This window comes from Xenopus laevis, chromosome 7S, assembly GCF_017654675.1.
Source record: "Xenopus laevis strain J_2021 chromosome 7S, Xenopus_laevis_v10.1, whole genome shotgun sequence".
Taxonomy (NCBI): Eukaryota; Metazoa; Chordata; class Amphibia; order Anura; family Pipidae; genus Xenopus; species Xenopus laevis.
In genome coordinates this window covers 50528356-50552502 of record NC_054384.1, presented here as the reverse complement: position 1 = coordinate 50552502, position 24147 = coordinate 50528356, and the positions used below count along the sequence as shown (strand labels likewise).

General features: G+C 41.3%; 1 protein-coding gene across 11 annotated transcripts in view; it reads right to left on the bottom strand.

Moving 5' to 3' along the window:
• Positions 1 to 24147, bottom strand: part of mapk8.S (mitogen-activated protein kinase 8 S homeolog) — an 84597-nt gene that overhangs the window by 20646 nt on the left and 39804 nt on the right. For 7 of the 11 annotated variants that reach the window (XM_041571229.1, XM_041571226.1, XM_041571228.1 and 4 more), the window contains one exon: positions 15711 to 15794. The exons of 3 other annotated variants lie outside the window; for them this stretch is intronic. In XM_041571229.1, coding sequence (XP_041427163.1) covers positions 15711 to 15794 — 84 coding nt within the window. Of the gene's footprint in view, positions 1 to 14959; positions 15088 to 15710; positions 15795 to 24147 lie in introns of all 11 variants that reach the window. One more of the 11 variants, XR_005963008.1, reaches the window with a different exon arrangement.

Genomic DNA, 24147 nt, shown 5'->3' with positions numbered 1-24147 from the left:
TCTGGCCCCGGACCTTTGTTAATCTTAACATGTTCTAGTCTCTTTTGAATTTCATCATGTGTGAACCATGCACCATTAGTTATATTACTAGAATTGGTACTGTTAAGAAGGAAACCTTCACTTACTGGTTCCTCATTTGTGTAGACAGATGAAAAATATGAGTTCAGAATCTGCGCTTTTATTTTGTTTTCATCAACCAGCTGACCCCCCTCTGATTGTAAGAGTCCCACCCCTTCCTGCTTCATTTTTTTACTATTAACATATTTTGGATTTTTTTTACTGCTTGCTGCAATATCCTTTTCTATATCAATTTTAGCTTGCCTTATAGCTTCTTTGCATGATTTATTGGCCTCTGGGTACCTTATAAATGTTTCGGCTGTACTAGCTAACTTGAAAGCCTTAAAAGCACGTCTTTTCTTACCCACCTCAACACCAACGCTTCTATTGAACCAAAAAGGTTTTGCTTTGTAACGACGTTCCTTGCTTACAAGTGGAATATACTGACAAATATATTTATTAAGCAGAATTTTAAAGACTTCCCATTTTTGTTAATACAGTTGCAGAAAAAGCTTAACAAAGGGGCTACCAACAGATAACATAGAGAGGGCTGTGTATTTCATTACTTTTTTCACTCATCCCATAGCTGGCAGCCATTCTAGATCCTTCTTGCAGTACATTTTCTCGCCTTTTTCCAAAAGCAAACCTTTATGTAAACTTCTAAGCCCACCTTTAACCTTTGTCTCAAAATATGAATTATTCTTCAGTTGCTCATGTCAACTCCAATATGACATGGCATATTTATGGGCTTAGAATAATCTGCATGGGAACACTCCGTGCATTAAAGAGCAATATAATTTATAATAATTTATAATTTATTATATCATTAGATCATTATAAATGTATAATCTACAGTCTGGTCATTTCCCAATAGGACCAGACAGTAAATTATATCCTTATCAACGGCGCGTTCTGACGTCAGAACACGCCGTTTATTTGGGTCTGCACTTCCGCCACTGCTCAGTACTTCCGTCTCCCTGCAGCTGTACTGTACCTCCACTCTTGCCCGCACTCCCATCTGACTGCCAGGAATAAATGTTACCGGTACTTACGGTAAGCAGCACACGCAGCGCAGAACGCTCCTCCTTTCCTGGGAGCTGTGCTGTTAGACGTGACATCTAAGGAGGCTGGGTTTTCACCTTATATGGCGCAGATTCCTTCCCCCTCCTGTTAGGAGCAGCGCCGCCGCTTGTTTAGTGCAGAGTGACTGCTGCAGCCTGACAGTGCTCGGGCTCCCAAATAGCCCTGCTGCTGCTGCTTCTAATGCAATAGCAATGCAGGCAGGGCAGGCTCTCTAATAGCAGCAGCAGAAAGGCTGGTGCTCCAAAAGAAAATAATTGGGGGAATGATCAGCGCAGAGGTTGTTCCTGGGCACATTTGAGATAGGCTGGGATTAAGGGGGTCTTGCGGAATAGATGGAAGCGAACAAAACAAAGCCCTCTATCCCCTAGGCATGGAACCTTTCTCACTCCTCAGATACTGGCCCTCATTGCTTCAGTCTCATGTCTCACTCCGGCCCCCGCACATCCACGTCTGCTCCCTCATCCTATGATGCATTACTGCTCTCTCTTTCCTATTCCCATTATCTCTCTCGCACCCCGTCTCAAGTTTCGCTACCTGCCTCTCCATTTTCACTCTGTCTAGGCCCCCTCTTCGATCTCCCTCCCCCTCACATGGTCTCTCTCTGTTCTTGCCCCCCCTTCTTTTCCACAGTCCCTCCCAGTTTTTGCATAACCTCTCTCTCTCTCTCTCTCAACTCTTGTTCCCCCTCCCACCTTCAATCTCCCTCCTTCCCTGGCCTTTCTCCTATGATGTTACCCATGGCAGACAAGAAGGCAAGGGGAGAAAAAACTAGCAATTCAACTACAGGTACTATTAAACAGGAAATGGGACAGAAGCAAAACAGACTAATTTTATAGTTCATAAAGCAAAGTCAGACATCTTTAGGAATCACGACACTGCACCTAGAAATTGTAGATTATAATGCATAATGTACCCCCTGCTATAATTTATAAAGATATTAGAAGTCACCTCGGAGTTATGTGACCTGTTAAAAGCACTCGGCCTTCGGCCTCGTGCTTTTATATGGTCACATAACTCCTCGGTAACATAATATCTTTATAAATTACAGTAGGGGGAACATTATCCACTATATAATACACAAAAGCTATGAATATCTTGTAAATGATATCCTTATAAACGGTGAGTTCTGATGTCATCAGTTATAAATGGCGAGTTCTGATGTCATTTCTGTCACATGACTCACTGAAATTTGTGTATTATAATAAATAAAGTACCCCCAGTTGTAAAATATGAGGATATTAGAAGTTACCTCGGAGTTCCATGACCTGTATAAAAACACTCGCCCTTCGGCCTAATGTTTATATATGGTCATGAAACTCCTTCGTAACTTATAATATCCTTATATTTTACAAGAGGGGGTACTTTATTCACTATATGATAATTTATACACCCAGATTTGTTAAAAAGCCTCAAATTCAAATGGGTAGGTCTTTTATACCAAAAGCCTACGGCACGTATTAATGTCAATAATATGATGTCAGGCAGTTTCCAGCTAAGCCGGGGCACCCGGCAGGGTTGCCCCCTCTCACCACTATTATTTGCACTGGCAATAGAGCCGTTAGCCATCCTAGTACGCACGGCCCACAATATTATGGGAATGCAATTGGGGAGAGTGGAGGAACGTATTTCCCTATATGCGGACGACGTGCTGCTATATTTGAATGATCCTGGGCCCTCCCTACAGGCTGTACTAGCAATAACAAAAGAATTTGGAAGATACTCAGGATTACAAATAAATTGGGAGAAATCGAATGTTTTCCCAGTAGATGAAAGTTTGGTGCCTGGTGATTATCCCCCAACACCACTGAAGTGGGTAAATGAATTCAAGTACCTGGGTATTAAAATCACAAAGGATAGCTCCAAGTATGAGGAACTAAACCTCACCCCGATCACCGAAAACATGACAACTAAACTGAAGCAACGGGTAAACCTACCCCTAACAATATGGGGCAGAATAAACCTCATAAAGATGGTTTTTCTGCCCAAATATTTATATATACTCCACAACTCTCCCATATATTTACCCAAAGCAGTATTTACTAAAATAGAGCAGATTCAGACATCTTTCATATGGGGGAACAAGTCACCGAGATTTGCGAAATCCAAATTGAAAACTCCGATAAATGAAGGAGGACTGGGATTTCCAGATCTACAAGGCTACTTCCTAGCTTCCCAACTTTTCTATATTGGCTGGTGGCTAACACCAGACCCAAACAATCCCAACCTACAGCTACAAGCCACCCTAGCGGGTTCAGTAGAGTCGTTAAGACATATACCATATCGGAAATTGAAGGATCTGCAAGTAAAACACCCAATATTAGCTACTCCCCATAAGGCCTGGACAGCGGTAATGCGAGCTAGCCATCTCAGCAACCCGCTGCTCTCACCTGACTTACCACTATGGGGCAACTCACACCTACCCCATTTCCGGCAACTTCTACAATATATGAGATGGCCGAGCATAGGGATAAAGACACTTGGAGAGGCAGCACCGGAGGGACAGCTGCTTAATAGAGACCAAATGCTACAGACTAGGCCCGGGATACAAATTAGCCAAATAAACTACTTACAATTCAGACACGCATTTGTAGCGCAATTCTTATCCACTAAAGTGGAAATAGAGGTGCCCCCTGTGCTGGAGACCCTCAAATCCCCAATCCAAAAAAAGATGGTGACTAAAGTGTATGGGAACCTGCTCTCCACATTCCCTTCCCCATTTGCTCAGGCATATACAGTCTGGCAACAAGATATCCCTAGCTTAACCTTGGAAGAATGGGAAGAAGGTACCTCTAAAGCATATCAATATCTAATCGCAACAAGGGACAGACTTATCCAGTTTAAGGTGTTACACCGGTTGCACATAACACCTCTTAGACTAAGCCGAATGGGAGATATGGAGAGGGCACACTGCCCCAAATGTCAACTGAGGGAGGCGGGATACTTACATATGATGTGGGATTGTCCGAAAATCCATAAGTATTGGGACAAAATAATGACATATGTACAAGAGAATAGGGAAAATCATATCATACTTACCGAGATTTTCCTTTCCTGGACTGGAACATGGCAGTGGGCCACAATGGGTTAATCCCTCCCACCATGCAATGGGACAGGAAATACAACATAAAAACCCTGCTTCCGCCCCCTGGCCGCCATCTTTGAACTCCTGGAGTCTCCCCCAATAGAGGGTGGGAAGCCGTGCCCACTGCCATGTTCCAGTCCAGGAAAGGAAAATCTCGGTAAGTATGATATGATTTTCCCTATTCCTGTTCCTTACACATGGCAGTGGGCCACAATGGGATATACCAAAGAACCCAACATAAACGAGGGAGGGAGAAGTTAGATTTTAGACAGAATTTAATACAGAACTCAGCACCGTAGTGCCGAAAGCAACTGGTTTGTTAACAAAAACATCGAATTTGTAATGGTTGAGAAATGTATGAAAGGAGGACCACACTGCAGCTTTGCAGATTTCTTCTGAAGTGACACCTGCATGGAAAGCCCAGGATGTCGCCATCCCTCTGGTTGAATGTGCCTTAATAGTCGAGGGTACTGTGCTGGATTTTAACATGTAAGCTTTCTGAATGCATTCCTTGATCCAACCTGCTATTGTGGATTTAGATGGTTGAGCCCCAGCTTTCTTTCCTTGAGGAATCACCAAGAGGGAGTCCGAAGATCTTATTGGCCGAACTCTGTCCAGGTAGGTTTTCAGACATCTAACAACATCCAGCTTGTGCCATTGATGCTCTGAGTCGGATTTTGGATCAGGGAAAAAAGTGGGAAGAATAATGTCGTGTGGTATGGAATTCAGACACCACCTTGGGGATGAACCTATCTGCTGTTTTGAGGACCACCTTATCCTGCAGAAAGGTAAGTTTCCCTTCCTGGATAGAAAGAGCTTGGAGTTCCCCGACTCTTCTTGCAGAGGTAATTGCCAATAAGAAACACATTTTCAAGTTTAACATCTTTAATGGAATGTCCTCTATGGGTTCAAAAGGTTCTCTGGTGAGCGCGTTCAAGACCAGACCTAGATCCCATGGAGGGATCTGAGGTCTAATGACAGGCGCAAGTTTTTTGGCTCCTTGGAAAAATTTCTTAACCAGAGTATTTTGAGACCATGCCACTTTAGAGAAATGGGAAATGGCTGTCACCTGACCCCTCAGGGTGGAAATGCTTAGTTTAAGTTCCAAACCTTTCTGTAAAAACTCCACAAGCTGAACTTCTGAAGCATTGAGTGGATTGACTTGAATTTCCTCACACCACTTGCCAAATTTTTCCCAAGTGATGAAATATTTCTGTAAGGTGTTCGTTTTCCTTGCTGCCAATAGTGTAGACACGGAGGCCTCTGAAAGGCCAAAGGAGGAGAGGTTCAACCTCTCAAGAGCCACGCCGTCAAGGCCCATCTGTCCGGGTGAGGATGAATAACCTCGCCCTGTGTCATCAGATCCTGCCAATTGGGGAGTCTGAGAGGAAAATCCTTGGATAGTAGAAGTAGTTGTGAGAACCAAGGCCTTTTTGGCCACCACGGTGCTACAAGAACTATTTCCGCATGATCCTCTTTTATTTTTTTCAGAACTCTTGGGATCAAAGGCACAGGAGGGAATATATATGCTCTGCGGAATCTCCACTGGATGGAAAACGCGTCCGTCATCCAAGCACCTTGATCTGCTGTCCAGGAGACATACTTTGGTAATTTCGAGTTCACTCTGGTTGCCATAAGATCGAGGCAGAATGGACCCCATTTCTTCAGGATTACCTTGAAGGCTGATTGATGGAGTTCCCATTCCCCAGCTTGGGGCATGGCTCTGCTCAGTCTGTCCGCTTTCACATTCTGAACTCCCGGAATGTAGTCCGCCTTCAATTCCTTCAAGTTCTTTTCCGCCCATGAAAAAATATGTATGGTCAAGTCCAATAGACCTCTTGATCTCGTCCCTCCTTGCCTGTTCAGGTATCTGACTGAAGTCATATTGTCTGATCTTATCAGAACTGCCTTGTTTAGGAGGTGACTCTCGAAAGTTAACAGCCCTAGGAACACTGCCTTCAACTCCTTCCAATTGGAAGATTTGGGGACTTCCGATGGATCCCACCTGCCCTGAACCTCGAACCCCAGTGTGTGGGCCCCCCAGCCCCACTTGCTGGCATCTGTGGTTAGCACTATCCCTTGTGGCTGACTCAAAGATACTGGGTGTCGAAGGTTTCCAACTTTTGTCCACCAATTCAGAGACTGGACTGTATTCGGCTGCAACCGGATTCGTTGGTGAGGTCGGAGGTAATTGTGATCCCATTTGGTCAGGAATTCGTATTGTAACATCCTGGTGTGAATTTGGGCCCACTTCACACAATCTATCGTGGAAATCAATTTTCCTAAAATTCTTTGGCAGCTTACTGCTGTCCACATAGTTTTGGCTTGGAACTTGTTTACCGAGTTTTTGATATCCTGAATCCTTCTTTCTGGGAGACTGAGATTGAAATTCTCTGTGTCGATGATTACTCCCAGGAACTCTAGCCGTTGGGCTGGAATTGTGATGCTTTTCTCCCAGTTCACTATCCATCCCAGTTTTGTCAGATAACCTGACACTTCCGTCAGATGAGCTTCGAGAACCTCTTTCGACCGGGCTTTGATCAGGATGTCGTCTAAATAAGCGAACAGCTGAACACCCTGGAGCCTTAGATTTGCTATGATGGGTGCTAGAATTTTTGTGAACAACCTGGGAGCTGTAGCTAGCCCAAATGGAAGGACGGCATACTGGTAATGCTCGTTCAGGATTTTGAACCGTAGAAATTTTCTGTGAGATCTTCTCACTGGAATGTGCCAATAGGCGTCTTTTATATCTAGCTTCACTAGCCAATCGCCTGGATCCACACATTGAGTGATTGATTTTAGAGTTTCCATCTTGAAAGAAGGGACTTTCAATTGTTTGTTCACTCTTCTGAGGTTGAGGATAACCCTGAATTCTCCGTTCTGTTTTCTTCTGAGAAACAGATGGGAGTATGTCCCCAAAAATTCTTGTTCTTGAGGAACTTTTGTTATTACTTTGCTTTTCAGTAATTCCCGAATGATTGGTCTTAGAACTGAAGAGTTCTTTGCGGATCTTTGCTTGTCCGAAGAAATGAAATGGTGAGGAAGTTTGTTTTGCAGCTTTAGTTTGTATCCTCTCGTGATTACGTCTAAAACCCATTTGTCCGGGCAAACTCGAGCCCACATTGCACTGAATCTGGACAACCTTCCTCCTACGTGCAATGGGACTCCAACACCTTCATGCTCTAGGCTTCTCGGATTTAACATTGGGGCCCCAATCTCTCCTTTTAGCCTGAAAGGACTGGTTTCTGTTCTTCCATTGTCCAGAAAAAGATTTCCCGGACTTGTACTGCCTGGTATCTCTGAAAGAACCCTTGAAGTTCCTAGCTGGGTTTCTTTTGTCCCTACGCTCTTGCGGCAGAAAGGAAGACTTCCCTGCCGATGCTTTAGAAATAATTTGATCCAGGTCTGAACCAAACAAGAGGTTTCCCTTGAATGGAAGACTGCATAAATTATGCTTAGACTGGGAATCCGCATGCCATTGTCTCAACCATAATCCTCTTCTCGCCACAACGGATAGACCCATAGATCTAGCTGCCAGTTTTATTGATTCCAGAGACGCCTCTGCAGCAAATTCATTTGCGACTTTCACGTCCTGAAGCAATTCAATCAGTTTATCTCTGTCAGTGCCCGCCTTAATTGCTTCTTCCAGTTCCTGAAGCCATATCTTATTGGCCCTAGTGACCGAGGTAATCGCAATTGCTGCCTTACATGCTGCACCGCCTGCCATATAGACTCTTTTCAATGCCCCATCTTGTCGCCTTTCCATTGTATCCTTAAGGGATACTCCATCTATCGGAAGGGTAGTTTTCCTGGCAACCCTCGTGATGGCCGCATCTACTTTAGGAGAATTCTCCCACGGCTTAGACACATCCTCTGGGAAGGGAAATAGTTTTTTAAACTTTCTAGGAACTACTTGCTTTCTGTCAGGATTCTCCCATTCAGACTGGATAGTTGACTTGATGACATCGTGGACTGGGAATAAATGATTCTTTTTTGCAGCAGATTTAAACATTCTATCTTGCTTAACTGGAGATTTGTTTGAATCTTCTAAATCCAAAGTTTTCCTAATTGCTTTAATAAGAGGTTCTACCATGTCAGTATTGAATGAAGATTCCCCATCATCAACTGTATCCTGATCAGAGATTTCCCCTTCCGAGTTTGACCAAGTCCTGGAAGATTCCGTTCTAACTGGAGTAGGCCTATCCGGGCTACTTCTGCCCCCTGCAGAGGAAGATCTACTTGTGGTCTGACCTAAGCTTTTCAACACATTATCCGTAACTTGCGACATCATGGAAGTTACTGATTGGTTAATTGTTTCCTTCATCCAATTCATCATGTCAGGAGCTTGTGTTGGAATCACTCCAGAAGCTTCCTGCAGGCATTTAGCGCACAATCTTTTATCTGGAAGAGCATAGCTTGAACATGAGGCACAATCTCTCCTGGCCGTTTTCCTCCTACTTCCTTCTCTGGTTGGAGAACTCCTATTAAGAGAAAAAGCCACCATTACTAAATTAAGCGAAATAAACCTTTTTTTTTTTTTTTTTACTTCTCCTTTAATACAGTTTGATCCCGTGTTCACCTCTCAAAGGAACACTCACCCCCTTGAGCCTGAGTGAGATCTTCTAGAGCTCATCATGCAGATAGGGATACACTCCAGCAGTTATCCAATATGAAGTGAAGACCAACCTAAAGATCCAATGCAAATTATAAATACCTGTCCAAGGAGGATCCCTGCAGGCTCAGCAGTAGTAGTCAGGAAAAACATATACTTACAACAGTACCCTCCTGACAGCACAAACGGCACAGAAACACCTTACCAGATCTGCAGCCAACCGGGGGAGAGGAAGCGCCTCTTTTAAGTTTGGGCGCCAGGCCTCAGGCGCCATTTTGCCAAGCGTGTCACTTCCGGGTTGCAGCGTCAGCACGCCGGCGCCATCTTGGAGGCTGAATACTCGGCGTCTTATCGCGCATGGTGCCTGAATAGGCTTTTGCGACTTACAGCACCGGTGGCACACATGGCCCAAGCCTACTCGACTTTCCCAAGGACACCCACAAGAAAACATCTCGGTCCTGGGACATCAGAAGGGGAGAGGTACCCATCTGGAACTAGCGGGGTGAGCGACAGGAGGAAAAAAAGATGGCGGCCAGGGGGCGGAAGCAGGGTTTTTATGTTGTATTTCCTGTCCCATTGCATGGTGGGAGGGATTAACCCATTGTGGCCCACTGCCATGTGTAAGGAACAGGAAAACTACTTTCCCCAAAATAATGTCGCCACAGGTGTGCCTCCTAGGTATAATCGATGAGACTATTCCCTTAAATGCAAAAAGGGACTTATGGAGATCCTTGTTATTCTATGCTAGGAAAGCAATACTTATGAAATGGCTGACACCAAACGCCCCATCCCGCCAGTTTTGGCTAGACATAATTAATAAACAACTCCCACTAATACAGATGACCTACCTTGCTAGGGGCTGCCCAGGAAAATATGAGAAAATATGGGACGAGTGGACAGAGGCTACTTCCCGAGACCCATTACAGAAAGTTTGTGTACCCCTGACATTGAGGTTCTTCCTGATAGTTAAGTTACCCAGATGCATTACCAAACAGGGTAAATGAACATAAAGTGTACCGGCGGTGAAGTTTATGTGACAGATATAATGTAATAAATGGTAATTGTCTTTTGAAGATGTACCTGACAACCCCCCCTCTTTCTTCTGTACCCCCCCCCTATTTTTCTTTTGGTTTGGAAATCAATAAAACAAAAACTGTTAAAAAAAAAAAGCCTCAAATTGCCTGTAAACTGACAAAACACATAGCAATGTTGGATACGATTGCTAAGCAACCAGGTCTATTACCATTTTTGTCCAAAATTTAGCACTAAGACAGGACAGTTCAATCAATTGAAACCACTGGTGTAAGATTGGTCAATTTATATACTGTAAAAATCTTAAAAATGGAGATAAAATTGAACTGAAAGGATCTGTATTAGCCAACAATTGTAAATACCGTGGAAAACTGCTTTTTTCCAGAATGCTCAGGACCTGGGGTTTTCTGGATAACGAATCTTTCCGTAATTTGGGTCTTCATGCCTTATGTCTACTAGAAATTCATTTAAACATTGAATAAACCCAATAGGCTGGTTTTGCTTCCAATAAGGATTTATTATATCTTAGTTGGGATCAAGTACAAGCTACTGTTTTATTATTACAGAGAAAAAGGAAATCATGTATAAACATTTGGATTATTTGGATAAAATGAAGTCTATGGAAAACATTCCGTAATTTGGAGCTTTCTGGATATCAGGTTTCCAGATAAGGGATCCTATATCTGTTCTAGCAAATAGTTCCTATGTTGCCTTGCACTTTCCCCTTTAAAAGAAAACAATGACATTAATAGACTGGGCTGCCATCAGGAATTACATAGCCCTATACTACTTAGTTAGCAGAACCTAGCAGGGTGGAATCTACCAACAATGCACCCAACCTTTCTTGCAAGGCCCTGCCCGGCCCTTTCACAACTCTTTCAAACTTTAGTTTCTTGGAGCGTCCTCTGCCACAGGGGCCCAGGGGGCATTGCTCCATGTAACCCCCCCAAATGCAGCTTTGTTAATGGAGTATATTGTAGATGTCTAGATGGTCAGCATTAAAAAGCTATTAATCTAGTCAGTGGTATCACACATTGCAGTGCAGTAAATTTAAAAAAAAAAAAAAAAAAAACAGAATATTTCCAAATGGTAATTCACATTTAGATTTTATTTTACATGGGAACAAAGGTCCCTGACTATAATTGCCTCATTAGACCTTAAAAGTTATTACTTTGGTCCCTTAACAACCATTGGCTCCTCTAAGCAAGAGTGAGAATCACAAAATTATGCTAAATGAGGCGTACAAAGCAGCAGAAGACTATAAAGACATTGCAAAATTCTTCCAGATTGCAATTTCACTGTATGTAATATCAGCAAGAAAAGGCAGGACTAAAAGATTAACAAATGCAGCAAATTATTTCTGTGAATTCTTTATCAGTTCCAGACAACCATAGCCCTTTATCAGTGACGATCTATGCCTCTGATCAGTTTAGTTTCTCATTATGTTACCTCAGAAATTAGTGCAATTTGCATAAAAATCAGCACTATAGCATTGGCTTAAAAGAAATAGTAATGTAAAACATGTTTTTATATAGTTAATTAGCCAAACATTTAATTTATAAAGGCTAGATTGACTGGATGTCTAATCCAATCACCAGAACCCAAGTTCCTGCTTTACGAACTACATTAGAAATACATTTTATTTCACACAGTCTATTTACCCAGTTTTATTTTTACAGTGAACTGCTCTTTAAAGAGAAAAGCCCTTTGACATGATCTTATTCAGTTGGCTTATGTAGAAAAATTGCATACACGATGGGGATCATTTATCAACACTGGGCAAATTTGCCCAGTGGCAGTAACTCATGGCAACCAAATTGCTGCATTTATTTTCCTACTTGCAGCTGGCTTTAAAAAGCTAATCACTTATTGATTGCTATTGGTAACTGCCCATAGGCAAATTTGCCCAGTGTTGATAAATGAGCACCACTATCTTTTTGTCCTACACAAACACAATTAATTCAAGAGGCTGAAAGGAACCAATAACAAAGCAGAGTAGAGAAAGATACATTTATATTTATTTCTGGAATTTCAACTCAAATAAATGAGCTCATGTCTAAATGGGGGATAATTGTTTTTCCTTTAATTATAGGTGAACTTCATTTTCTGCTTGATAATGTAGACAATCGCTAATAAAAATCAAGATGGTAAATTCTTGGGACAACTTTGAAGGCATGGATTAATAATTTAGAGAAACTGAACCTTTAGGCTACTGTATTAATTACAGTATATAAAATGCATATATGCTAGGCAAATTTGAGGGTTTAGTACTCCCTGAAGGGGAACTGTGAATTTCACTGAAAGATCTGAAAGACCAAAATTAAAAAAAAAAGGTCCTATGCTGGACACAAAGGCAAAGGCAACCACTCTAAACATTTTGATCTCTTTGGCAGCTAATCTCCTTTAAATTCTTTCCCAGTGGCTAACATGCGAATTGTCGCTGGAGATACATGTGGTGCTTTCCGCTGCAGCCCAAAGTTTCCCCAGCAGTGATTTGAATGTTAGCTGCTGGGAAAGCATTTGGAGGAGATTGCATGGCGACTAATCTTAAGTATCATTGCCCTTAAACATTCATTATTCTTTTGGGGTAGCGTGGCAGCCAATTGGTACAAAAAACATTGTATTAGAAAAGGGAAGAATGGGTTGCAAATTCTGGATGCCAATATGAAACAGAAACAATGATCCTAAACATACCTCAAAAAGCCACCATGAGCTACTTGAAGAAAAGCAAGCTGGAGATTTTAAAACAGCTCTCATAGGCCCCTGACTTAACTGGAAATCTCAAAAATGCAAAAATTTAAAGTGAACTTCAAACAAAAGAAAACTGATTGACGTTTTGATGCCATTTATATAAGATGTGATCTGTGATATAGAAGGGTTGTTACTAAATACTAACTAACTCACTAGGGTGTCCAAACTTTGTACATGTCACATTACTTTTCAATTATGTTTAAAAAGATTGTGAAACAAAATGTTACTGTACATTAACATTGCCAAATATGCTGTTTTAACACTGATTCCTGTAGAAGGAGAATTGTCGGAGAACATGTTCCATGGACAGGTGCAGACAGTCCCCTCAATTTTTCATTAACAATTAAGTAGAAAGGGCTAAAGTTGATTCCAAATGTGGAATTAGCATTTGGAAACTGTTGTGGGGAAGTCTCAAAATAAAGCTCCAAAGAGCTGTCAATGTACGTAAAGCTATCAGGCTGAGAAAACAGAAACAAATCAACAATCTGGTACATTCTTAAAAGGAAGGAACACATTGGTGAGCTTAGCAATATCTAAAACTACATCTAGTGGCACAGAACCGTAACATTTAGGAGGCATCCATCTCCTTTATCAAACCCAATATTAAGGTTAATATGATAGATGCCTCTGAAACAATGCAAATCATTGCGATCAGTCTGACCAATTGATAACAATGAAACCTGAAATATCAGCAGTAATGTGTTGAGAGCCATCTTTTACAACAATCACAGCTTTAACGGTAATGCAATAAATTACCCAACATTTTGCCAGTTGTAGGATCCCATAGAAACAAAACAGATCCTTGCTTTAAAACAACCAGCTGGTAAATAAAACAGCCGATTAGTAGCTATTGGTCACTAGACTAGTTTCATAACATTACCCCGCTAAGTATTTTGGTGTATGTGCCAGATTTGCTTGCTAGTATTCAGATATGTGATTAATCTTTCCTCAAACAATATAATGATGCAGAAAAAAAAATGTTTTGAATGCATTTTACCTGCTAAAAGTGTCATTACATCAGAGCTGCAATGAGAACCTCTCAGGTCAGAAGCTAGGCTGAAATGAAGAGTGGGAGTGTCTGTTCATTCTCTCACAGGAAATGGTCACATCACTGACTGACAGGCTGAACTCCTGAGCTGTAGCTGGATAACCCCTCCCATCTCCCTTTCTGCTGCAAGGACTGAAAGGCCCCACCCACCCCTCATTTGAAACTTGAACAGAGCCCAGAACAGATCTATAGAAAGCTCTAAAAAAGGGGTTATCTTTGAAGATTTTTAGCCCACAGTGAGACCAGCACCATAATTAATTAATTATTGCATACACGATTGGAGGGTGTTAGTTATGCTATGTGTCACTTTTAACATTTTCATGAAAAGTGCCATAACTACATATACAGTTAGCCCTGTGGTTATGGGAGCCCCCAGACCATAGGGTCTGCTGAATTGTAGTGCTCTCTCCCCACCCCTTGCTTACCTTGGCAGGGTTGGGGGCAGAGGGACTGTTCATACCAGGTCTCTCTGAACATTATGGACACATTAACGAGACATGAGGCACAAGTGTGGCCCAGGAAACAGTAACCATATTAACCAGTAGTTTCCATAGGGGATACACTGCCTTCAAGCAAATTCAGCACAAATACAAATATTGGTGTGTTTCTGTAAATAAACGCATGTTTCTCAGTTGAAATGAGCGCATTTAAATCACTGTGCCCTGGATGACAGTCTATCTTCTGTCAGTCACACACAGCTTGGGTCACAGACCCTGTAGCGCTGACACAAACCTCTTCCCTGCCCTTGTAACATCCCAGCACTCATCGGCGGCTCCTCACCAGACAAGGTGTTTGTGCATCGAGGTCGGACACAGGGAGATGCGTCCCAGTGCTCAGTGGCTCCTCGGCAAACAAGGTGTTTGTGCCACAGAGTCGGGCGCACGGAGATGCTGAGCGGCACCTCAGCAAACAAGGGAGATGGAGGAGCAGTGCAGAGGCACCTTGGGGAATGTCACCCGATTTCCTGCCCCATCACTTGCCCTACTCTCCCCGAAACTAGCAGCAACTACTACCAGCCCTTCTACTCTTCTACTCTTACTGCCCATTTATATTACATGGCAGATTCGGCTGGATTCCTTCTAGCGCTCTCCTTTATTCATACAGGGGCCAGAGAATGCCTTACGTGCACAGCGTCTGTGACTCACTGTCCTTCCCAATTATCCCATAGCTGTGCAAATGTGCATCCAAAGCCCGGTCTGCAGGGATTTAGTCTGTGACAGGGGGTAATAGTCGCAGGGAATATGAGAGACGGATATGAACCCGTTTGTAAAGCATTCGTTTCTCCTTCACTCACTGTTTGCTGAAGGAGGAGGATGCTGGAAGCTGCTCATTCCGTCTGCTCGTGCAGAGGAGAAGCTGGGCGGGTACAAGCTCAAACAACCCTGCGTGATTGACGTGACAGCAATAACCAGCGCCTCCCACCTATGGACCCAAAAGGTATATGAAACAAAACGTGTTATTCAATTTTATTACAAAAGGGATTGATTAAGTCTAAGTTCAAAAGTATGCTATATGTCCCCTTTAAGTCTTCCATCCCTCTAACCAATTTAGTTGCACGTCTCTGCACTCTCTCCAGCTCATTTATATCCCTCTTAAGGACTGGAGTCCAAAACTGCACTGCATACTCCAGATGAGGCCTTACCAGGGACCTATAAAGAGGCATAATTATGTTTTCATCCCTTGAGTTAATGGCCTTTTTTATGCAAGACAGAACTTTATTTGCTTTAGTAGCCACAGAATGACACTGCCCAGAATTAGACAACTTGTTATCTACAAAGACCCCTATATCCTTCTCATTTAACCCTTTGCCTGCCAAGCACGTACGCTGTACGTTCTGGCAGGCAAGGGCTTTAACTGCCAAGCACGTACATTGTACGTTCTTGCAGTTTAACATGCTGTACTCTGCATCAGCGGCTTTAGCCGCCTCTGCAGAGACTTAGCAGTGCTGACAGCCCCCTGGGCAACAAGGCTGGGGGGCTGTCATGTCGGTCCTGCAACAGGATTGTTGCAGGATCGACCTAAAATCGCAGAAAGAAGCAACTTACCAGCTCCTCCGTCTTCCTTCTGCTCTCTGCTTCTCTGGCGACGCCCACGCACTTCCTGGCTGCAGTGACTCATCACACACGCTGCTGAAAGAAGATTAGACTCTCTCTCCTGCTCCAGCAATGGTAAGTGGACTTTATTTGATAAATTACACACTACACAAACGCTAAATACACACTACACTACATTGTATAGATCTGTACACAGTTACACAATCATTTTAGTAAAGATTTTTTTTTTTTTTTTGGAAAGTTATGTACACTTATTTCACACTTATATACACACTGTCACACCACTTTTAGAAGTGTATACACATGTATACACAAAAAACTCACAAAGAGGGATTTTTTTTTTTTTTTACTTTTTCATTTTACTAATTTGTGTTTTTTTACCCCTAAAAACCATTTGTTTTGGCAGCATGACTATTGGGTAATCGATTTTGGCCACTAATTATGCTGTTGGATCAGTAATTTTGTTATTTCATTGATTTACACAATTTTTGTGGTTTTATTGCAATTTTATCCCTGCATTATTTTTCCTTATGTATCTTTAGTATAGTTTTGCTGTTTGGTGCTTTGGTATAGAAAGATAGATTTTACTTTGTTTGATCCGTCAGAATATGTACTTTCCAAAAATGTATGCTGTTCTGGGGGCTTTTTACAGTTTGGGGGTCTTACAACACAACACAAAGTTGGGGTACTGTTTTCAGCAGCTTAGTTGGCTAGTGTGAAAATTCATATGCATGTTTTTCATTTGGGGTCCGTACACACCACATACTTTGGTAAATCTATGCATATTGGGCATCAAGCTATTCATCAGACCTCTGACGTCCATATTTAGGGTGATTTTTCTTTGTACGTAAAACATTGTGTGCGAAAAATGTGGCAAACTGCAGCATTTTTAGGCAATTTTCAGAAATGTTGTAAAAACCTCTAAGTTTAGAAAAGCTTTGCAGTTTGGTAGTTTGGTGTAGAAAGACGTCTATCTTTGTTGGATTCGTCAGAATGTGTACTTTCCAAAAACATATGGTTTTGGGGGGGTCTTTGCTGTTAGGAGGGTCTTGAGGCACATAATATGAAGTCAAGGGTCTATGTTCACAGAAGGCGAATCGGCAGCGGAGAAAACTCATATGCACTATTTTTATTTGGGGTCTGCACATGCCAGCTGCCTTGGTGTATCTATGCATATTGGGCATCAAACTGTTCAGTAGTCCCTTGGCATCAATATTTATGTTATTTTACAATTGTATGCAAGATATTGGGTGAGATAAATGCGGCCAATTGCAATATTTTTAGGCGATTTTCAAAAATGTAAAAACCGTTGCTTTTATCGCCAAATTTAGGAAAGACTTGCGACTTGGTACTTTGGAGTACAAGGACATGTATACCCAATTTGGGTTTGTGGGAATGTGTACTTTCCAAAAATATATGGTTTTCTGGGGTGAACTTACTTTTTTCTACATTTGCCCCCCTCAAAACAATGTAAATGTGTTGATTTTGCAGTATCTGAAATGACAGACTATATGGGGGTCTTCTTTTGGGGCCCCTATATGCCACATGCTTAGGTACACCTATACATATTGGGCATCAAACTGTTCAGAGGACCCTAAGCTTTCATATTTGGGGTGATTTCTCTTGATACCTAAAAGTATGTGGGTAATACGATGCTGCAGGGTAGAAATTTTGAGGTGATTTTTGGAAATGTCACCGAAATCACCACATTTAGGAATGATTTGCAGCTTGGTACTTTGTAGTACAAAGACATGCATACCCAATTTAGATTCGTGGGAATGTGTACTTTCAGAAAATATAAGGTTTTCTGGGGTGAACTTACCCTTTTCTACTTTTGCCCCCCCCCCAAACAATGTAAATGTGTTGATTTTGCAGTACCTGAAATGACAGACCATATGGGGGGGGGGTCTTAATTTTAGGGCCCTTATATGCCACATGCTTAGGTACACCTATACATATTTGGCATCAAACTGTTCAGGGGACCCTAGGCTTTCATATTTGGGGTGATTTCTCTTGATACCTAAAAGTATGTGGGTAATACGATGCTGCAAGGTAGAAATTTTGAGGTGATTTTTGGAAATGTCGCCAAAATCACCAAATTTAGGAATGGTTTGCGGTTTGGTACTTTGGAGTACAAAGACATGCATACCCAATTTAGATTTGTGGGAATGTGTACTTATGAAAATATATGGTTTTCTGGGGTGAACCTACTTTTTCCTTTTTTTGCCCCCCCCCCCCCAAAACGATGTAAATGTGTTGATTTTGCAGTACCTGAAATGACAGACCATATGGGGGTCTTCGTTTTGGGGCCCCTATACGCCACATGCTTGGGTACACCTATACATATTGGGCATCAAACTGTTCAGAGGACCCTAGGCTTTCATATTTGGGGTGATTTCTCTTGATACCTAAAAGTATGTGGGTAATACGATGCTGCAGGGTAGAAATTTTGAGGTGATTTTTGGAAATGTCACCGAAATCACCACATTTAGGAATGATTTGCAGCTTGGTACTTTGTAGTACAAAGACATGCATACCCAATTTAGATTCGTGGGAATGTGTACTTTCCGAAAATATATGGATTTCTGGGGTGAACTTACTTTTTTCTACTTTTGACCCCCCCAAAACTATGTAAATGTCTTGATTTTGCTGTACCTGAAATGACAGACCATATGGGGGTCTTGCTTTTGGGGCCTCTGTATGCCACGTGCTTGGGTACACCTATACATGTTGGGCATCAAACTGTTCAGTGGACCCTAGGCTTTCATATTTGGGGTGATTTCTCTTGATACCTAAAAGTATGTGGGTAATACGATGCTGCAGGGTAGAAATTTTGAGGTGATTTTTGGAAATGTCACCGAAATCACCACATTTAGGAATGATTTGCAGCTTGGTACTTTGTAGTACAAAGACATGCATACCCAATTTAGATTCGTGGGAATGTGTACTTTCCGAAAATATATGGTTTTCTGGGGTGAACTTACTTTTTTCTACTTTTACCCCCCCCAAAACAATGCAAATGTGTTGATTTTGCAGTATCTGGAATTACAGAACTGATAGTTCAAATGAGGTGTCTACATTTTAGGGCCCCTATATGCCACATGTTTGGGTACACCTATATATATTGGGCATCAAATTGTTCAGCGGACCCCAGGCTTTCATATTTGGGTGTTTTACATTGATACCTAATGATTTGTGGGAGATATGATTCTGTAGATTGGAAGCTTTGAGGTAATTTTTCAAAAAATTCACCAATTTCTATAAAACATTATAACTTTATAAACAATTGCAACTTGGTAGTTTGGAGTACAACGATATATTTACCCATTTTTGATTCACCAGAATCTGTTCTTTCTAATAATGGGTAGTTTTCTAGGGTAAACCTACTGTTAGTGGAATGTTTGGCCTTGAAAGCAGAAGTATGCCGTTTGGGGAGCGGTGCTTTGGAAATTTGGTTGTGTACTGCTTGTAGATTTTGATCTATACAAGTGAGAAATCTCCATAAAACGATATATATTTGGTATTGCCGCATTCAGGAGACATAGACCTTTCCAAATAGGCTGTGTTCTCATACATAAAGTAAATGATGTTTCTGATATATGTGATTGTTCTTTGTGAAACATGATTTTTTTCATTTTATTGGACACTTAGAAGCCAATATTTTTTTACAGAAGTAGAATTACACCAAAATTCCTGCATATTTTGAAAGTTCAGGTTGTCCTGAAAAAAACAATATATTGTTTTACTGGGTAAACTAAAAGACCGCCCCAGGAAAGGCCCTTAAAGTGAAAGAGTGCAAAATATCTAAAAACTGCTTGGCAGTAGATGTTCGCATCTAGGACAAAACGGCTGGCAGGGAAAGGGTTAAGGAAACTCCCAACACACTGCCATTTAGTGTATAACTTGCATTTACGTGTATATTTGTCAAAGTGCATAACCTTGCATTTATCAACATTGAACTTCATTTTCCAGTTTGCTGCCCAGTTTTCCAATTTAGACAAATTACTCTGCAAAGTGGCAGCATCCTGCATGGAACCTACAGTTCTGCACAATTTAGTATCATCTGCAAAAATAAAAACAGTACTTTCAATGCTCTCCTCCAGGTCATTAATAAACAAGTTGAAAAGCAAGGGACCTAGTACAGAGCCCTGCGGTACTCCACTAACAACACTAGTCCAATTAGAAAATGTTCCATTTACCGCCACTCTTTGTAGTCTATCTTTTTGTCAGTTCTCTATCCAGGTACAAATACTATGTTCCAGGCCAACATTCCTTAATTTAAACAGTAACCTTTTGTGTGGCACTGTATCAAATGCTTTAGCAAAGTCTAAGTAAATAACATCCACTGCCATCCCAGGTCTCTACTTACCTTCTCATAAAAAGAAATTAAGTTAGTCTGGCAAGATCTATTACGCATAAAACCATGCTGGCACAAACTCATAGTATTATGATTTGCTATGAAGTCCAGTATCTTATCCTTTATTAACCCTTCGAAAAGCTTTCCTACCACTGACGTCAGACTAACTGGCCTATAGTTTTGAGGCTGAGAACGGGATCCTTTTTTGAATAGAGGCACCACATTAGCAATTCGCCAGTCTCTCGGCACTATGCCAGATCTCAATGAATCCTGAAAAATTAAGTAAAGAGGTTTGGCAATCACAGAGCTAAGCTGCCAATTACCCTGGGATGAATACCATCTGGCCCCGGACCTTTGTTAATCTTAACATGTTCTAGTCTCTTTTGAATTTTTTCATGTGTGAACCATGAATCATTAGTTGTATTACTAGAATTGGGACTATTAAAAAGGAAACCTTTACTTACTGGTTCCTCATTTGTGTAGACAAATGAAAAATATGAGTTCAAAATCTGCGCTTTTATTTTGTTTTCATCAACCAGCTGACCCCCCTCTGATAGTAAGGGTCCCACCCATTCCTGCTTCATTTTTTTACTATTAACATATTTAAATTTTTTTTTGGATATCTCTTACTGCTTGCTGCAATATCCTTTTCTGTAGCAATCTTAGCTTGCTTTGGCCTCCTTGTACCTTATAAATGATTTGGCTGTCCAAACTAACTTGAAAGCCTTAAAAGCACCTCAACACCAATGCTTCTATTGAACCAAAAAGGATTTGCTTTGCAACGGCGTTCCTTGCTTACAAGTGGAATATACTGAAAAGTATATTTATTAAAGGAAAACTATACCCCCAAAATGAATACTTAAGCAACAGATAGTTTATATCAAATTGAATGACATATTAAAGAATCTTACCAAACTGGAATATATATTTACATAAATATTGCCCTTTTACATCTCTTGCCTTGAACCATCATTTCGTGACTCTATCTGTGCTGCCTCAGAGATCACCTGACCAGAAATACTGTAACAGGAAGAAGTGAGGAAGCAAAAGTCAGAACTCTGTCTGTTAATTGGCTCATGTGACCTAACATGTGGTTTGTATGTGTGCAGAGTGAATCTTACGATCTCAGGAGGCGGCCCTTATTTTTTAAAATGGCAATTTTCTATTTATAATTACCCAATGGCACAAACTACTAAAAAAGTATATTATTATGATAATGGTTCATTTACATGAAGCAGGGTTTTACACATGAGCGGTTTTACTCAGTATCTTTTAATAGAGACCTACATTGTTTGGGGGGTATAGTTTTCCTTTAAGCAGCATTTTAAAGACTTCCCATTTTTGTTCTGTGTTTAACCCTGTGAAAAGCATTTCCCACTTAATATGTTGCAGAGATGCCCTTATCCTGTCAACGTTTGCACGTCTGAAATTTAGTGTTTTAGTTACTCCCTTATAGAATTGCTTCTGCAACAGAATCTCAAAGGAGACCATGTTATGATCACTATTTCCTAAATGCTCACCCACACAAATGTTAGAAATGAGTTCAGTATTATTAGTTATTACAAGGTCCAAAAGAGAGTTATTCCTAGTAGGTTCTTGAACGAGCTGGAATAAAAAGTTGTCATTCAGCATATTTACAAACCTACTAGCTTTTTCTGTCGTATCAACCCCATTACCCCAGTCAATGTCTGGATAATTGAAGTCACCCATAGCAACAACTTGACCCAGCTGTGAAGCCGCTTGTATCTGCAAGAGTAGCTGGGCTTCATACTCGACACTTCTACAAGGTGGTTTATAGCATACACCAATGATAATTCTTTTTGTTACCTTTTGCCCAGTCAAAATCTCTACCCAGAGGGATTCTACACCCTCACCAAGGCCAGCTATGGTTATTTCTTTAGCACATGGTTAAATTTAATTTAATTTAATTCAGGCTTTACATACAAACACACTCCTCCACCCTTTTTAATCCCTCTGTCCCTCCTAAAAAGGGTGTAACCATTTAAATTCACAATCCAGTCACATGTTTCATCCCACCAGGTCTCAGTGATACCAATTATATATAGAGCATGCAATTAATTCTAGGTCTCCCATTTTACCTGACAAACTCCATGCATTTGCCAGCATACAGCCTAGGTTACTATTTTTACTTTTGAAATTTGCATTACTTAGTGGAGAATTATATGTTAAGTTAGTATTATTGTGTTTTCCTTGTAACAGAGGGACCTAATTAGCTGGTAAACTGTATGCCCCATCACTCCTTACTAACCCCACTGCCCCGTCTACCCTAGCTTCCCCATAATTCTTTATCTCACCCCCCCCATGCCTAGTTTACACACTCCTCCAACCTCTTAGCCATTCTTTCCCCTAGCACCGTGGACCCCCTTCCATTAAGGTGCAAACATAGTAACATAGTAACATAGTAAGTAAGGTTGAAAAAAGACACATGTCCATCGAGTTCAACCTTTTTTTTTTTTATTAACTACCTATCTGCCAGTTGATCCAGAGGAAGGCAAAAAACCCATCTGAAGCCTCTCCAATTTGCCTTAGAGGGGGAAAAATTCCTTCCTGACTCCAAAATGGCAATCGGACTAGTCCCTGGATCAACTTGGACTATGAGCTATTTCCCATAACCCTGTATTCCCTTACTTGCTAAAGGTAACTGTATAGGTTGTACCCCAAGGAAAAATCAGCCCAGTGCTGTAGGAACCCAAATCCTTCCTTCCTACACCAAGACTTGAGCCACACATTTAGCTCCCTAAACGCCCGCTGTTTTCCTAAACTTGCACGTGACACAGGCAAAATTTCAGAAAAGATGACATTGGAAGACCTTTCCTTGATCTTAGAGCCTAGATCCCTGAAAACACTCTTTAAGGTCTTCCATCTACCATTTATTTTGTCATGCCCAGCCCCACCCAATAATTTGTCTATCCGATCAACCACATGCGGAACCCTGGTACCAGGTAGACAGCAAACTGTTCGGTTGTAGCGAACCGGACGACAAATTACCCTATCCACTTTCCTAATAACTGAGTCACCTACAACCACAATCTGCTTAGGCCTGACTCTACTCTCCTCCCCACCACTACTAGAGAAACTGGTCTCCCGGCTGTTAGAGAGATCAGCCCCATCTAGAATTGCCAATCCAGAGTTCATACTCCCATCATCTTCACACAATCTGGCAAATTTGTTGCGATGTATAAGCTCCGGATCAGCCTCCATTTTCCTTTTCCTTCGATTTTCGAACTGTCACCCAGCTAACTGCCTCAACATCCTGCTGCTGTTCTGTTCCCCCCAAACTATCTGACCCCGCTAGGTCCTGCTCAGTGAGCAAAAGACTCCTTTCAAGATTGACCGCAGTGTTGCAATTTGTTGCTCTAGTGCTCTAACTTGAGCCTCCAAAGTGGCAATTTGCTCACAACCACCACAGAGGTAAGAATTTTGGATTTTTTGTTCCAAATCTGCATACATATGGCAGACTGTGTCAGACCTTCAATCTTGCAAGCACTCATTATCCCAGTTACAGATCAAAACAGGGAAAAAAAACCTCCTTTAGTTTGAAACTCCTGTATTTGTAACTCCACTTACAGATCCCCCACTTAACTTCTGTATTTGTAACTCCACTTACAGATCCCCCACTTAACTTCTGTATTTGTAACTCCACTTACAGATCCCCCACTTAAAGAGCAAACACTTAAGAGAAGCTAACACTAGAGCAAGCTCCACTGGAGTCCCAGTGGTTCTATTTATACAGTCTGTTCAGGTGCAACTAATCAAACCCCACCCCCTCAAACTGAGGGAAAACTAACTGCAAAGTAAAGCAGGTTGTGACAAACTTGCTGTAAGCACACTAGCACACCAAACGTTGCTGTTTAGCACCCAAGACAGAAAAAAAACCTTTAAAAAATAAAACCACAGTAGTTAAATATAAAACTTTACATAAAATAGCAGTTAATAACAAATACGTTATTCAAATACGTGTTTCAAATATATATATATATATATATATATATATATATATATATATATATATATATATATATATATATAAAAGTCATATGTGGTTATAGC